A 16,225-nucleotide genomic window follows, 5' to 3' on the forward strand; every position below is an offset into this window, starting at 1 on the left:
GCAGGATGAGTACAGGAAAAAAATTCCTTAGAATGTGACTGTATTTGGAGATACACTCCATTTTCTTTTTTAGAGATGCATTCTGAAGTATGTAGAGGTGAAATGACATAATAATTGGGATTTACTTCAAAATACTTCAGGGAAGAAAAGCCAACAAAGGAAAGCATGAAGTGTATGTGGCACAGTCCTGCTAACTGTAGAATCTGAGTGATGAGAGGTCATTGTATTAGTCTCTCTACTGTTGTGTAGGTTTGAAAAGCTTCATTAAAAAAAAATGTTCCTTGGGCTTCCCTGGTAGCGCAGGGGTTGAGAGTCCGCCTGCCGATGCAGGGGACACGGGTCCAGGAAGATCCCACATGCCGCGGAGCGGCTGGGCCCGTGGGCCATGGCCGCTGAGCCTGCGCATCCGGAGCCTGTGCTCCACAACGGGAGAGGCCACAACAGTGAGAGGCCCGCGTACCGCAAAAAAAAAAAAAAAAAAAAAAAAAAAAAATGTTCCTCTATAAGAGGAACAAGCCTCACCTGATTATCCATATCTTTGATGACCAATAGGACAGGACTGTCTAGTGATGCTGACTTCCGGTAGAGAGTTTTCAAGCTGGTCCCATGCTCTAATGTGCTGTATACGAGACTCCATGGATACCCCTGTACCCTTGCTGGAAGGCGTCGGGCCAGCTGTGAATCCAAAGATGAAGATGTAAATACACAGTTTGCCTACAAATCACTCATGAATTTGTAGCACAAAACTGATGCCTGTGGCTCAAACTCGATAATTACACTACTTCCATATTGCTCCCCTATACTCTAGCAAATATTTGCCACTATAAACCAAGAAGGGAAAATCATCCCTTGGCAGGGACGCTCCCCAGAGCATGCATTCCCTCTCAGGGATGATCCTGAAGGGTCACTATGCCACTATATATTTGAAGATATAGCACCTAGCTTGCTAAAGAGGTATGAATTAGACACAGGCTCTCTTGTTTACACTTCAACCTGACTTTCACCAAGCAGTTCATGTTTCTCGAATTGTTCTTTCTAAACCTTCAAAGGCTCAGAGCTGCTACTGACAGCTGTAAATTCCCACCAAAGTGAGAACAAGAAGACACGGGTGTTTTATGCTAGTAATCAGATGTAGTCTGTCCTCATTACACTTGTATCTTTCACTTACATTAATATTTAACTTAAACTTGGCTGCCGTAAATATCAATAATGCGTATCTCTTCAAAAGTACACACAAAGGAGGCTATATAAAATGTTGAAGTCCTCAAGAATGCTTGACGTAGTTCTAGAATCAGCATGAACTCCATCCCTGTAACTGCTTGGTCAAGTCGCCTAGCTTTCCTGGGCCTTCAGAGATGGCATTTGTAAATTGAGGGACTTGAACTTCATGATTCTTTAAGGTCTCTGAAATTCAGGTTTCTAAGCTGACCGATGGGGGAAGCACAAGAGGTCCCTTACTAAAGTTCAAATACAAGCACGTAGTATTTCATAAAAACTCACGTAAGAGATGTTCAGAAAATAGAAAGTAAACAAAAAAAAAGTACAGAAAAAGGAAAATTACTCCTAGTAGTGGTAGGTGGTTTTCATAAAGCAAGTAAAGTGTACTTGCTATATGACTTTTACTGAGCTCAATAAATTGAAACCATCGGAACTCTGCGATAATCATTAGGATAAATTTGGATCCTTTTAAAATACATTAGGACTACAGTAGGACACTTTAAAAATTGTTTTGAAGACAAGAAATGGCTTTTTGTTCAGGTTTAGGGAATGGACGTAGGTGTCTGGCCAAGTCCTTGCACTCCCAAGAAGGTGGCAGGGATGCTGCCTTTCAGAAGCAGAGAAGGGCCCTGGTTAGGCTGCTGGTGTTTCTTCCTTTAAAGCTCGGCTCATGCGTCACCCCAAGTGAGAAGGGCAAATGCCAGGGGTGGGAAATGTGTTCTAAGGTTTGGCAGACACCCATCCTAAGTTCCCAGGAAGAACCCACCTGCTCGATGTGCATGTTCTCCAGAAGCGCACTGTGGGGCTGCAGGATCGGCAGGGCGGCCTCATCCTCATCTTCATAGTAGCTACATGTGCTCTTCCTGCGTTTTGCCTCCTCAACGGTGATGATCTGAAATGGAGAAGACAAATAAGCCAAGAAAAACGATATTTTTGCTTTTCCTTCACCTGCTATAAAGGACCTCAGGTACACAATTGCCTGTAACAGGTAGGGTTTTAGCAGCAGGACATAAGTTGAGCCAGCACTTTGGGGGAAATGGCTAATCACAATGTCAATTTCAGAGCAAATGGAGAATTAACACAGTACAGCTATAGCACTTAATATGTACAAATTAAAGTCACAAGTTTTCCAGTTTTCCTATTGCTCAGTCATCAAGTAAGAATTATGTATAACTCCACAAGCGACTTATACCCTTGAAATGCCCTAAATTATTCTCCATTAGCCTGCATCTAAATTTGAATTGTTAAGGGACTAACACATATCATACTATGAGCAAGTCTTCTATAAATAGGGAAATGGGGAAGATAAGGATAGTCCTTTAATCAAGAATCCTAATGTTTTCTCTCAAGGCTGATCATGGCAACCAACCCTGACAGAAATAGCAAATGATAACATCTACGGAAAGCAACAATACAAAGAGACACGAAGCTTTAGTCTAAATTACAATTAGGTATGATTCTTTATGGAGAGTTGAGAAACCATCAAAATAATCTTTCCTTTAAAGCTGAGAACAGAAACATGATGTTGTACACAACGTTTATTATTTCATCATAAATACACTTATAAACTACCAGGTTAAAAGTCATTTTTCTTTTGCCTCTCCGAAAGTCTGGATAAATCACTAAATTATTTTGTAATTGAAGGATGCAGACAGAAGGTAACTAATTCACCAAAATTCCTGAGTACAAATATTAATGACTTTTGCATCATAGAGAAAAAACATTTACATTACATTGAGTGAAGGTTGTCAGGCAATGACTACTTAGTTTCCAAAATGCTGTCATCTGAGCCGGATTTACAGGTAAGGAAATTAGCCCTTAAATTTTACCGTCTTCTCAAGGAGCATTTACTTAAAGAAAACACTGTTGAAGAATCACAAATCCAGCATTTTAAATGTATTAAATAAAGCATATATTTGGGGGGAACTCTACATTTAACACAGGTACAAAGTGGGGCTGTGGAATGAAAAAATCAGTATGGAGTTTTGACTCCGAAGGGAAAGGGCAAACCACAGCATCTCTCTCTCCAAAGTGAATAAAATACCTGCTCTGGCTGAAATATCAGCACGATCCCTTCTAATTAGAAAGCATTTCAAAGCATCTTATCCGCAGAGCTTGGAGGATTCACGGGCACATGATTAGCCCTCAGGACTCCAACATACCTTCACAAAAGGCTCTTGGTCCGGTCTGGCACAATAGAAAATCTGAATGTCCAGGGGCAATCTTCTCATCGTGAAGTAGTGTGAACTGCCTGCTTGCTCTCTAAAGAGGTGCAGGTTTTTTCTCTTATCTGCCTCCACACCACTGTTACTTACAGCCACACTGAGCTACAACTGTTTATGCAGTATCTAGTTTCCTGCACGATTGAGTTTCTGTTTCCCTTAGGAGAGAGTTCAGTATTTCTACAGGAACACACCCAAATTAGGATTTAGAGCAAACACACACTTCCTGTTAGGCATAGCTGCGAGGCTGTAAAAAGACGCTTTCACCTTTGAAACGGTGGTTTCCTAACAGCGCAACAAAACCTCATTGTTGTTTTTTTTTCTTCTTCTCTGTCTTGTACTTTTCTTCCCGATTGTCCTCCAGCTGGCCGAGCTAGCTTTTCTAGCCCTGCCTTTTCAGATTTTTTTTTTCTCCATCCTAAAGCGAAACCTTCATTTTAAAAGTTTACGTGTGTTCCCTGACATCAGTTTGAATCTCAAAGGAAATATGAAAAGGAGCCTTTACCAGAAGTAGGTTCATTACGCTTAGAACAATGGCGTTTCACTTCAATACCGTCACGTTTGTTAGGTATGAGAAACTTCAAAGAACTGAAAAAACATCCGGTTTATATGAGGCTGAGAAAAATGTTAGTTTAGATTCAGGTTTTCTAAAGAGCTGGCAAAGTTAATATTTACCTTTTAACCTTTCAAAATATTAATCTTAATGACTAATTAGCATGATGAGTCCTCCTCTACTGCCCAGACCAGATATCAGCGGGTTGGAAAGAAATGTAGATTACCATTGGATCAATTTTCAGGGATCTGTGAGTTTTCCAGATCGAAAATGGCCTCTTGGTCTCCGGTACCCCTGGGAGATCGGGCGCCACTACATAGTTCATCCCGGGGGTCAGTTCTAATGAGGCTCTGGGAGATAATTGGTGACCAGTCTCAGGTCAGCCAGAACTTATTCTCAATACAAGAGCCTGGACACAATCTAGGGCAGGATCACTTGGATTTTGTGCCAGTGAGACAGCATTCTTTTCAGTGCCTGACACTTCATGACAGCTAACATTTACTGAGTGCTTTCTATATGATGGCAAGTGCCAGGTGCTTTGCCAGGCATGTGGCACAAACAATTCCAGTATATCATTTATCAGCTTTACAAATTAGCGAAAGTTTTAAGAAAGGGATAATAGAAATAGTACTTTCTGTTGCCAGAAGCACAATGAGAAGAAGGGTATTCCTCACATTTCTGGAAAATTGTCATTATATAAAAGATTAGGAGCCTTAAAAAAAATCAATAGCCTTATACTAAGTAATATCACTTTCAGGAAATTAGGGGAACAGTCAGAGTTACAGATCATCTCATCCTTGTGAAAACCTTGAACCAACACGATTCCTAAAAGTGGGGAATTGTTAAATAAATTCTGATTGAGGTTTAAAATATTATGTAACCATTAAAATGAGGCTTCAAAATCTTTAATATGATACAGTTCTCACAAGATGTCAGGTGAGAAAAGCCAGATACCAAACTATACATAGAACATTATCCCATTTTGCAAAAATACTCTCTCACCCTTACCGCCTAGAAAACACCCTAAAATAGAAAAAAATGAGCCAAAAAAATGTACAAAAGTAATGTGTGGTTAGATACTATTTTCTAAATGTTCTGCATTGTGCTTTTCTGTAGTTTCCAAATTTCCTATAATAAAAGCAGGTGTTACTTTTATAAAATTAGAAAGTAAAGCTTATTTAAAGAGCCTGGGTATGGAGGATGGACTAGTGGTTGGGTTGACTGGAGTTGCCCTGGAGTTTAAGTGAAGGGTGCAGACAGCTGACTAGGGCAGTGGTCCCCACCCTACGTAAGATCAGAATCAACAAATTCTAACTAGAGATGACTGACTACATATGATGATGAAAGAGAAGAATCTGCGTTGATATCTAGGCTTCTAGCTTGGGGCACCACTAATTAAGATGGGAATACATGAGAAGAAGCAAGTTTTGGGGAAAGATGAAGAGACGTTTTGGACATGCTGAGGATCAGACACCTGTCAGGGGAGTGAAGGTTCCTCTTCCCCATCCACAGAGGAGAAGCAATGCCACCACGAAGCAGTGCTATCACAGTGGCCTGACCTTAAGGTAATGCTAGTAAGCAGAATTTGCTCCTGCATGGGAGGGAGCCTGGACAGCATTCTTCTCCTCATTGTACTTTTGGACTTTCTCTTCCACGTGGCAAGAAATAGGGATAGGGGATTCCCTGGTGGTGCAGTGGTTGAGAATCTGCCTGCTAATGCAGGGGACACGGGTTCGAGCCCTGGTCTGGGAGGATCCCACGTGCCACAGAGCAAGTAGGCCCGTGAGCCACAACTACTGAGCCTGCGCATCTGGAGCCTGTGCTCTGCAACAAGAGAGGCCACGATAGTGAGAGGCCCGCACACTGTGATGAGGAGTGGCCCCCGCTCGCCACAACTAGAGAAAGCCCTCGCACAGAAATGAAGACCCAACACAGCAAAAATAAATAAATTAATTAATAAACTCCTACCCCCAACATCTAAAAAAAAAAAAAAAGAAATAGGGATAACAGTCCAGTCACCTCTCTCTCCAGTTATCTTTTCTTTCCATGTCCCAAGTGTTAACAAGTACACGAGGAGCTTGCAACAAGCCAACCCATTTCTTCCTCCTTCTCCATCCCTTCTTCTTTTCTTCCTCTTCCACTACAGGTCTAGAGACACCTTCTAAAGGGATTTGCCCTCTCATTCTCCTCAGTGGCTCAGTCTGAGTGGCTCACTCAAGCCCACTCTACTCTAGATCTGGAAGCAGACCTTTCTCTCTCTGCATGCCCCTTTAGCTCCTTTTCCTCTGGTGCTGGTAGGTGTGGCCTCTTCTCCCACAGGAGTTGTCAAGAGCTGAGATTCAAGGTTGGGATTAGTGGAAAGATGCAGAATAGGCCTAAAAGAGGGCTGCTTCAGTTCAAGATATTCAGGCCTAGTCGGGAAAGGATTAAATCCCCAGTGAAATTTAAACCTTCTCTCTGGCCCTCCATATTGGGCAAGAGACCATAGCCTCACTAAGAAAATACACATTTCCTAGCTATGCTTCGTCTGTGAGCATATCTCATGGGGGTGGGGGCCTCTTGGGCACAGATGGTTAGGTGAGGAGGACGGGAATTGATATTCTCTGACGCCTTGGCCAGAATGCCAGTGTCACACCATCTCTGCCTCGTGGAGACCCAGTCATGCCTGTGGGGCAACTATGTGCTCTAGAACAGCAGCCTGGAAGAAAGGTGTGTGCAGGAGACAGAGGTGGGAGTCAGCAGCAGAAACCTCGAAAGCCGATGAGCTCGTCCAAGGAAGATGTAATAGATGAGAAGAAAAGAGAGCCAAGGATAAACTAGGGAACACCATGAGAAAAGGGACAAGCAAAGTATACTCAGAAAGACTGGCCAGAGACAGAAAAAGAGTTGATATGAAGAGCCAAGGGAGGGAGAGCCTAATAGGCTTGAATATTTTTAATCAATGGTTTCAAACAAGAAGCTTATGAACTGTGGGAAGACAAACATGCAAACAAGTAAAGTGCTGAGCGATACACTACAGAGCTACGAGCAATGGGCTGTGGAAGGAGAGGAGGAGTAACTCTGGCTGAAAGCATCACAGAAGTGACACATGAGCTGGACCTTGAGGGATGACGGGAGTCTGACATGGAAAGCTGTGTGTGTGCATGTATACATTCGGGCCGGGAGGGAGTGAATGAGAAAGGGACGAGTGAGGGCAAACACACATACGAAGGGACCTGGCATTCCAGAAGGAGTTAGACCCAAGGGGCAGGCCTCATCATCCTTAATCATCCCAGTCTGACAGAGTTCCAGCCTTGGAAGATCTGACTGCCCACCTGACGAATCCAAACCCAGGCTGGGAGTGTTGCTGGAGAAAACCTGCCCTCACTGCAGCCTGGTGCCAGACCCCACCAGGGCTTTCAATACCAGACAGCCATCCTACTGCAGTTCTTCAGTTGGCTTTTTTCCTAGTCTCTATAGCTGCTACTTCAGACCTTCTCCGTATTCCTCTAAGTCTTCCCTCCTTCACTTCTAGGGGGTGCTCCCTCCTGCTGCAGAGAAATAATCAAATGAGCAATGCCAGAATTTACCGCCAGTGAGTCTACATTCTATATGCACACATCCTATTCTTTTCTGCTGCCCGACCACCTAAGACCGATTCTATCCCTACCGCCACATTCCCCGACGATTCTCGGGGATCCAGCCTCCCGCTTATTCCCTCTCCTATTCCCTTATCTTCTGTACCTTCTGTTCCACCGTTCCCACTGACCTCACCCAAAACATTACAGTCTCTCTCACGAGAGGGAAAACCTCCCCACCCTCACCTCTTCTTCCAGCCTTCCATCTCATTTTTATTCTCCAAAACCAAATTCGAGTTGTTTGCCCACCTTTACTAGCTCCACTTACTCACCCCCAATTCATTCATTGAACACTGGTAGCTACATTTTGAAGCTACCACTTTAATGAAACTGCTTTTTGTCAAAGTCACCAACTATTACCTCCTTGGTTTTAAATCCAAAAGACATAGCTTAGTTCTTACCTTCTGACTCCTCTGCAGCATTAGGCATTTTTGACCACTACTCCCCTCTTGAAATTCTCTTCCCTTGGCTTCTAAGACATGACTTTTCTTGTTTTCCATGCCCTCCCCTGGCTGTTCCTTCTCAGTCACCTTTGTGGGCTCGACTATCTTTGGCCCCTTAGTGCTGGCATCCTGAAGGGTTCTGTTCTGAGTCCTGCTCCCTTGCCAGTGGACACACTCTCCTAGGCTGACCTCGCCTACACTCACAACTTCAGCTTTGCTAATTACTTCCGAAAGTATATCTTCAGATCTTTTTCCTAAGTTTTATTCTCAGTTGCCTCTTGGACATTCCACAGACACCTCAAATTTAGATTAAAACCAGAACACAGAGCATTTTCTGCTATATCTAATCCTCTTGCTATGCTTCTTATCGCAGTGAAGGGCGGGTACCTCGATCCCTCCAGTTCCCATTCTAAAAACCAAGAGATCAATCTTGACATCTTCCATCTTCTGCACTGCCACTCTTTCAGCAACTGTTCTCTCTCAACATTGATTACTGCAAGAGACTCCTAATGGGTCTTCAAGCCTCAAGTGTTGTCCAACTCCATGAACACCTGCCAGCAAGAGCTCTCCAAAATGTGTATCTGTATTTATTTCTCCAGGCTCCAAACAGCTCCTCCTGGTTGAAGCTGTCTGAAGACAGCTCAAACTGCTGCCTGCCCACTGCCCTTAGGAAAACAGCCAAACCAAACCTATGACAAACAGTTCATAGGTCCTTCGTGATCTGCCATTTCATTATCTCCAGCTTCATTTCTTGCCACTCCCTCAGCTTTGCACTCTTATGATCCAGCTACACTGAACTCTTATTAGTTCATCAAATGTCCCACACTCTCTGTTTCTCCCCTGGGTCATTCCTCTACATAGACTTTTCTCTCTGGCCAGAACATGTTCCGTGTTCCATGTCCCACTTTCACCCCAACTGCCTGTCCTCCCACTTCTGATCTCAGCTCAGATTACTCCTTCTGGGTCGCATTCCCTGATTCCCTAGCTCCATTCAGGTGCCTGGGTACATGCTCCCATAGCACGTGGCATTTCACCTACAATGGTAATTATCTCACTATATTGTAATGATTTATCTATCCTCCTTGATCTCATCCACCGTGTCCCTAACATGAGAAGGGTGTGGTAAGTGCTCAAAAAAATTATGAACAGTTTTTTAGGTCAAATGAAGAAGCCTGACTTTCATCCTGTACGTAATGGGGACCCTGCAGCAGTTTCAAAAAAGAGAAGTGAAATTACTGGGTTGTAGGGGTGGAGATGAGGTCTTTCTGACACACATAACTAGCTTCAACACAGATGAATAAGGTTTTTTCCCCATGTGATTTCAAAGAGGCACAGGAAATCTGACTTCTTGCCAGCCAGGAGGTTACTGGAATTTTGACACAAGAACATTTTGTTTGTGGACTGGACTTTTTTTTTTTTGTGGTACGCGGGACTCTCACTGTTGTGGCCTCTCCCGTTGCGGAGCACAGGCTCCGGATGCACAGGCTCAGCGGCCATGGCTCACGGGCCCAGCCGCTCCGCAGCATGTGGGATCTTCCCAGACCGGGGCACGAACCCGTGTCCCCTGCATCAGCAGGCGGACTCTCAACCACTGCGCCACCAGGGAAGCCCTGTGGACTGGACTTTAAGGGACAGTCTAGCCCTCTCTTGAGTCTCACCTCCCAGCTCTTGGTGGTCGGCTCACTGAAGAAGTTGTCAATCATATTCAGTTCTTCTTTTTCCACCACCACAAAGCCTTGCTCTTTGGCATCTTTCCCATAGACATCAGGAGACCACTGAACAAAGAACGTGTACAAGTGATCCACCCTGAAAAACATGTTCATCACAGGGGTTAACACCAAATCTACTTTCCTGGCAGGCACCAGTAGGAACTTGGGCATGTACAGCTATCTTTTTCCTGCTTGGCAAATCCATTTTGCTAATTGGGAAATCTCCCACGTTGAAGATAATCTCTGCTAATGCATTCCAAACTTCGAAAATAAGTCAATAAATGGAAGCTAAAGTCCACAGACACTGAAAAAATGTCTTTCAATCTGAGGCAAAGATCAAGAAATGGGACATAAACGTAAAAAACACAATGAAATATTTACACCAAGTGTTTTTTCCTCATTGGGTCTTCGTTTATTGGACACCTGTATTCATGGGGAAAAAATTAATCTGAAGCTTTAGATGGGAACAAAGATAAGCAATATTCCAATGAGTCTTAAGTAGATTGAAGCATTATTATATCATAATTTTATAAAATATCTTTAATAACTAGAAAATATCAGGGATAGTATTAGCTGTTATTTTAACATTAGAAAGAGACAATTTTATTGATATTGGAATGCAGTTTGCTTCCAATATCTCTGTTCTCTTACACATATTTAACATCTGAAGCATCTCTCCAGACTTAATCAATAGAGAGGTGGCTAGTTCCTGAGCAGAGGGTGGGGCTTTTGGTCTCAGCACCTACAATATCCCCCCACCCCCCGCCCATGTAGAACAGTCAAAAGCCCTCTGACCTTAGCTTCTACACCTGCAACCATCACAGTGGGGGAGTGGAAGATAGATAGGATCAAATGATTCTTAAAGTCTTTTCTAATTACAAACTGGTAATTTCAATTTGAGGCTACTGTTTGGGACAATGCTAACTTATTGCTAAGTTTTTAAAAGTTATAATTGTAAAAATATTACAACACAATTGCTATAGATTGAATGTTTGTGTGCCCCTAAAATTTGCATGTTGAAATCTAATCCCCAGTGTGATGGTATTTGGATGTAGGACCTTTCAGAGGTGCTTAGGTTATGAGGCATGATTGGGATTAAAAGAGACCCCACCGAGCTGGCTAGCCCCCTGTGCCATGTGAGAACACAGTGAAAAGACAGCCGTCTATGAACCAGTGAGCCCTCACAAGACACTGAATCTGCCAGCACCTTGATCCTGGACTTCCCAGCCTCTAGAACTGTCAAGAATAAACCTCTTCTTTATAAGCCACCCAGTCTATGGTATTCTGTTATAGCAACCTGAACAAACTAAGATAAATATTAATTAAAACAAAAAAGAAATGTCACTATAATTCTAATATTCCCATCGGTCACACTGTCTTTAGGCTTCTATAGTCCTATCTGTTCTTGAGCACATGTACACAGTTTTCTTTCCATTGTTATCAGGGCTAAGACATAATTGTTATATGTAACATAAAATAATGCATATTTGCCATGTTGCTAGTCCTTCTACTGACTTTTAAAAAATTTTTATTTATTTATGTATGGCTGAGTTGGGTCCTTGTTGCTGCGCGCAGGCTTTCTCTAGTTGCGCCCAGCATGGGGTACTCTTCGTTGCGGTGCGCGGGCATCTCACTCTCTTTGTTGCGGAGCATGGGCTCCAGGAGTACGTGCTTCAGTAGTTGTGGCTCACGGGCTCTAGAGTGCAGGCTCAGTGGTTGTGGCTCACGGGCCTACTTGCTCTGTGGCATGTGGGATCTTCCCGGACCAGGGCTCAAACCCGTGTCCCCTGCATTGGCAGGCGGATTCTTAACCACTGCGCCACCAGGGAAGCCCCTTGTACTGACTTTTAATGCCTACATTTCATGAAAGTAATAAACCGTAATTACCCAAATTCCTATGCCTTTGGGATATTTAGGTTTTTTCCATTTCTTTGATTATACAAACAACGTTACGATGAACATCCTCATGATCTATGCCTTTTGCCACCTTTTGAATTATTTCCTCAAGATTAGTTCCCAGAAAAGGGATTACTAGGCCAAAGGGCATGATTTTATAGCTTGTGATTCATCCTGCCAAACTGCTCTTGAAAGGCTGACTAGTTTACTGTGACACGAGCATTGCAGTTTGCATCTAAGTCTCATAACAATCCTGCTTATCCTTCTTTTTCTAAATGAATTTAATCTATATTTTAAGTTTTACCCGACTCACTTTGCATTTCTTTGAGTGGTAGTGGGTTGAACATTTTTTAAATGTTTTCTCCCTGGCTGCTTTCATGAATTGGCTCCTTGTGATTGTGGAGTCAATGTTTTTCTTTTCAATATGTGGGAGCCTTTATATAATGTAACATTAACCACTATCAAATGTACTTCTAAGCTGTTTTTTCCTTTTTATATTAATTATGCCTTTTCTTCCATAATATACAATTACCAGTTTTCATATATTTTATACACACACACATCCTCTCAGTTCCGTTTCTCTTGAGATCCTTGACTAATACAATGGACTACTCTGAAAAGCTATATAAGAAACTGATCAAAATGGTTATCTCTGGGGAATGGAATGAGGTAGAAGACATATTGCATTTATATACATATATATATATCTTTCCATAAATTATTTAAATTTTTGGACTAGGTAGTACATTTTATAATTTGAGAATTAAAATTATATTTCAAAAGGCAAATAATGAGAAGTTTCCATCTCACTCATATCCCTGTCCATCACATTCTGGGTCCACCTTTTTCCGCTATAGTTGACCACTTTATTATTTCCTTGTGTGTTCTTGTAGTGTTATTTTTGTAGATAGAAATAAATATGAATATAGGTTCTCTTTGTCTTTCATTTCTACAAAAGATAGTACTATCCTCTATCTAGCTTTTTTCACTAAACAATATAGCCTGGATATCCTTCCACAACAGTATAGAGATGGCTTCCTCATTCTTTCTTTTATAGCTACACAGTACTTTACTGTGTGGATTTATCATAGTTTATGTAACCATCCTCTCCAGCTGGACACTTGGGTTGTTTCCAAGACTGTGCTTTGATAAACAATGCTATGATGAGTAACTTGGTATGTCATTTTTGCACGTGTACAGGTAGAGTTGTAGGACATATTCCCAGAAGTGGGACTGTGTTATCACAGGAGCAATTCACTTATGCTTTTTGTATATAATACCATGTTGCCCTTTTTAGGGATGGAATCATTTTTTGCCCTCCTACCAGCAATATGTATACTCTTTTGAATCTCTGAACTATTATTAACATGTAGTATGACATTTCCTATTAAAAGTTAACTTAGAAAAAATCATGACTCCAGAAAGGTTTGAAAAATATATAATTCTAGTGCTTCCCTGGTGGCGCAGTGGTTAAGAATCCGCCTGCCGATGCAGAGGACACAGGTTTGAGCCCTGGTCCGGGAAGATCCCACATGCTGCGAAGCAACTAAGCCCGCACACCCCAACTACTGAAGCCCCTGCGCCTAGAGCCCACACTCTGCAACAAGAGAAGCCACTGAATGAGAAGCACACACACCTCAATGAACAGCAGCCCCCGCTCGCCGCAACTAGAGAAAGCCCATGTGCAGCAACAAAGACCCAACACAGCCAAAAATAAATACATTAAAAAAAAATATATATATATATAATTCTAACTCTTTTAGTTTGCTAACACCTAAAATTTAGTCCATCTTAACTGTATTTTAGAAAAAAATTGAGAACCAAATATGCTTCACTCTAACTTTTGGAAAAGGACACATTTATTACATGCTTATCCACATCAAATAAAATGGCTTCCAAATATTTGTTGGCTAGCTTATTTGTGAGAAAGAGGAAAGCAGTTCCTGATACGTGGGAGCTAGCCTGCTCCCATCGGTCAGGCTCCAGTGTTGGGAGAAACTGGCCTGGCACTCGCAGCTAGGCCCTGGTATTCTCCCGTCGAACATTAACAACTTCCCAAAACATCAATATCCGGCAAAGCCACTCTATCACCATGATGAATCAAGACAGAAATGAGACCACTGAGGTCTGACATCTAAACACAAACACTGTCCAACCACAAAAATGACCAAACATCTCTCTAATCTGGCTAATATAAATGACTGTGCTTCTTTACCAATTACGGCACTAGCCTCTCTAGTTTTTCCTCCTTCTACATAGGATTTATAATATACTCAATCACAGAATGACCTTTGCTTCCTGACAGCTTCCAATCTAGAGCAAAGTCCCACTTCTTTAAGTTATCCCTAACTTAACGTAAACCTACATCCTACGACCCCTTTCAAGCACCCTTTTACTGAGATGGCCCTAGGTCCCACGCAGTGCATTCTCCCTCGTTGCAACAAGTCAACCCAACACATTCAATTTCAGGTGTGTTCCTGGTTGTCCCTGGCTGCAGCGCATCGCTTCCTTCAATAATACTCCCTGTGTACCCACTATGTGCCAGTGACCCTGACCTTGAGGAACTACCTTCTGCAACATTAGGGTTGGTGGAGATATAGGATATCATTTAATCCAACTAACTCTCCTTAGACGTAAGAGAATGGGGGCTCTGACGTCTACTACCAGCATCACAGCCAGGACTAGATCTCCTGAGGCGGCAATCAGTGTTCTTTGAACAACACTACAAAGTCCTCCCCTTATCCCACATCGATTTCTGAATTGTTTTCCACTTAACTTCCTGGTTATGACACAAGACACATTTTTATCACTTTCTGAACCTACTTTCCATGAAGCACTGCTCATTTATCCTCTAACATTTTACTCTCAAAGGAGAAGTCATTGTACAAGCATAAACACTGAAAAAGCATCCCAAGAAATGCTGAAAGCTCATGCTGACATATACCCCTGCGTAAGACTGCAAGGGAATGAGGGATGAGGCACAGATTTGAAGTTAAGATTTCATTTCTTCTTAGATATTATAAGAAAATATAAATTGTGAAAACTGCAGGTCAATAAAGATTTTAAGGTGAGATCCAATCTTAGCAATTGCCAGTCACTTCCCTTTTTGGTGACCAAGACGTTGAGTTGCTTGGGGAAACCATTTGAGCAATCCTTTTTATTGTGTAGATGCAAGGTGAGTAGGACTTATTATTCTGGAGGAAGTTATAATTGAACATTCCCTGCATGAGGAAGACAACTCTTTCCTCCAACCCACTGGCCAGGTGGATGGGATGGAAGGTGGGTGGGAGGGGAAATCTGTATAAGAAGGAGGATTTCCTAAGAAGGAGGAATTGTGTGCCTAATACCTCTCTTTCAAAGTTCAAGATTATCAGAGCATCTCTGATGAATTAAGGTGGTCCTAATAGAGATAAGACCTTAGGAAAGGATAATACCCCTTCTTCCACCCCATCCTTCTTGACGAGAAACTATTCAAGGGGGTGGGGGGAATGGCCTGGTCTAGACTCATGACCTGGGATCCACAGGATGCCATGGTTATCTTAGGAGTGGGTGAATGTGGGCATGGTGTGCTGCTGGGAAAACAGTGGGCATACTATGGAAGGAGATGGCTACATATGTCATACACGTATGTGTGAGTTCCCAGGAGTTATAACAAGTGAGGGGCTGGGGGAAGGTGAGTTTTGGCACAAAGTATTCTTGCCTGCCCTGTGCCTTTCTCTCTAGAAGAAATATGTCAACCCGGGGCAAGAATCTGGGATGACCAAGTAAAAGAGGTTTATTCCAAATCTCTTCTCTTGGGACTGCTGGATTTCCAGTGAGTGGTGAATCAAGCCTCTGGGATCGTCTGTTGCCAGAGTGAATGGCCTATTTTGCAGCAAGGTCAAGAGCAGCCAGGGCCAGCACTGGGCTTGTTGAACTTACCACAAAAGGAAATATCTAGAAAGGAGGAAAAAGGCATTCTCAAAATACCACAGAAAAGAGGGTAAAAGTCATAACAATTTTAATGTTAAACAGAGAAGCAACCTTCTGTTTTAAGCAATGCTGATGAAATATGTCAGCTACCTGAAAAGAAAAGACGTGATTCCCTGCCTTGAGGACCGCACACTGCACAACAACTCTAAGAGGCAAGTGTTACTATGCCCAGTTTAAAGATAAGGAAACTGAGGCTCAGTGTGCCCAAACACCCCATCTCTGGAAATGTTCCAGCTAGTCTAAGCTGACTGCCTCTTCTTTTGTGAATGCTGAACCCTAAGGGGGATGGTACATTTTTGTACCTGTCCACAGACAGAGGTCTCATACTGTAGGTCAACTACTTCCTTGGCTTTGGGTTGTTGTTTTTTTTTGCGGTACGCGGGCCTCTCACTGTTGTGGCCTCTCCCGTTGCGGAGCACAGGCTCCGGACGTGCAGGCTCAGCGGCCATGGCTCACGGGCCCAGCCGCTCGGCGGCATGTAGGATCTTCCCGGACCGGGGCACGAACCTGTGTCCCCTGCATCGGCAGGCGGACTCCCAACCACTGCGCCACCAGGGAAGCCCTTGGCTTTGGGTTTTATTAACGAAGCTTAAGT

At 42.9% G+C, this 16,225-nt stretch overlaps 1 protein-coding gene across 6 annotated transcripts in view; it reads right to left on the reverse strand.

The window, feature by feature from the left end:
• NCOA7 (nuclear receptor coactivator 7) overlaps positions 1 to 16,225 on the reverse strand; it is a 153,650-nt gene that overhangs the window by 7,316 nt on the left and 130,109 nt on the right. For 5 of the 6 annotated variants that reach the window (XM_024759024.1, XM_024759022.1, XM_024759026.1 and 2 more), the window contains 3 exons: positions 9,712 to 9,859; positions 1,985 to 2,110; positions 523 to 675 (listed from right to left, as the gene is read on the reverse strand). In XM_024759024.1, coding sequence (XP_024614792.1) covers positions 523 to 675; positions 1,985 to 2,110; positions 9,712 to 9,859 — 427 coding nt within the window. Of the gene's footprint in view, positions 1 to 522; positions 676 to 1,984; positions 2,111 to 3,380; positions 3,668 to 9,711; positions 9,860 to 16,225 lie in introns of those variants that run through there. The other variant, XM_024759027.1, reaches the window with a different exon arrangement.

The sequence above is a fragment of the Neophocaena asiaeorientalis genome, unplaced genomic scaffold, assembly GCF_003031525.2.
Source record: "Neophocaena asiaeorientalis asiaeorientalis breed wild unplaced genomic scaffold, Neophocaena_asiaeorientalis_V1.1 scaffold5, whole genome shotgun sequence".
NCBI classification, from domain to species: domain Eukaryota; kingdom Metazoa; phylum Chordata; class Mammalia; order Artiodactyla; family Phocoenidae; genus Neophocaena; species Neophocaena asiaeorientalis.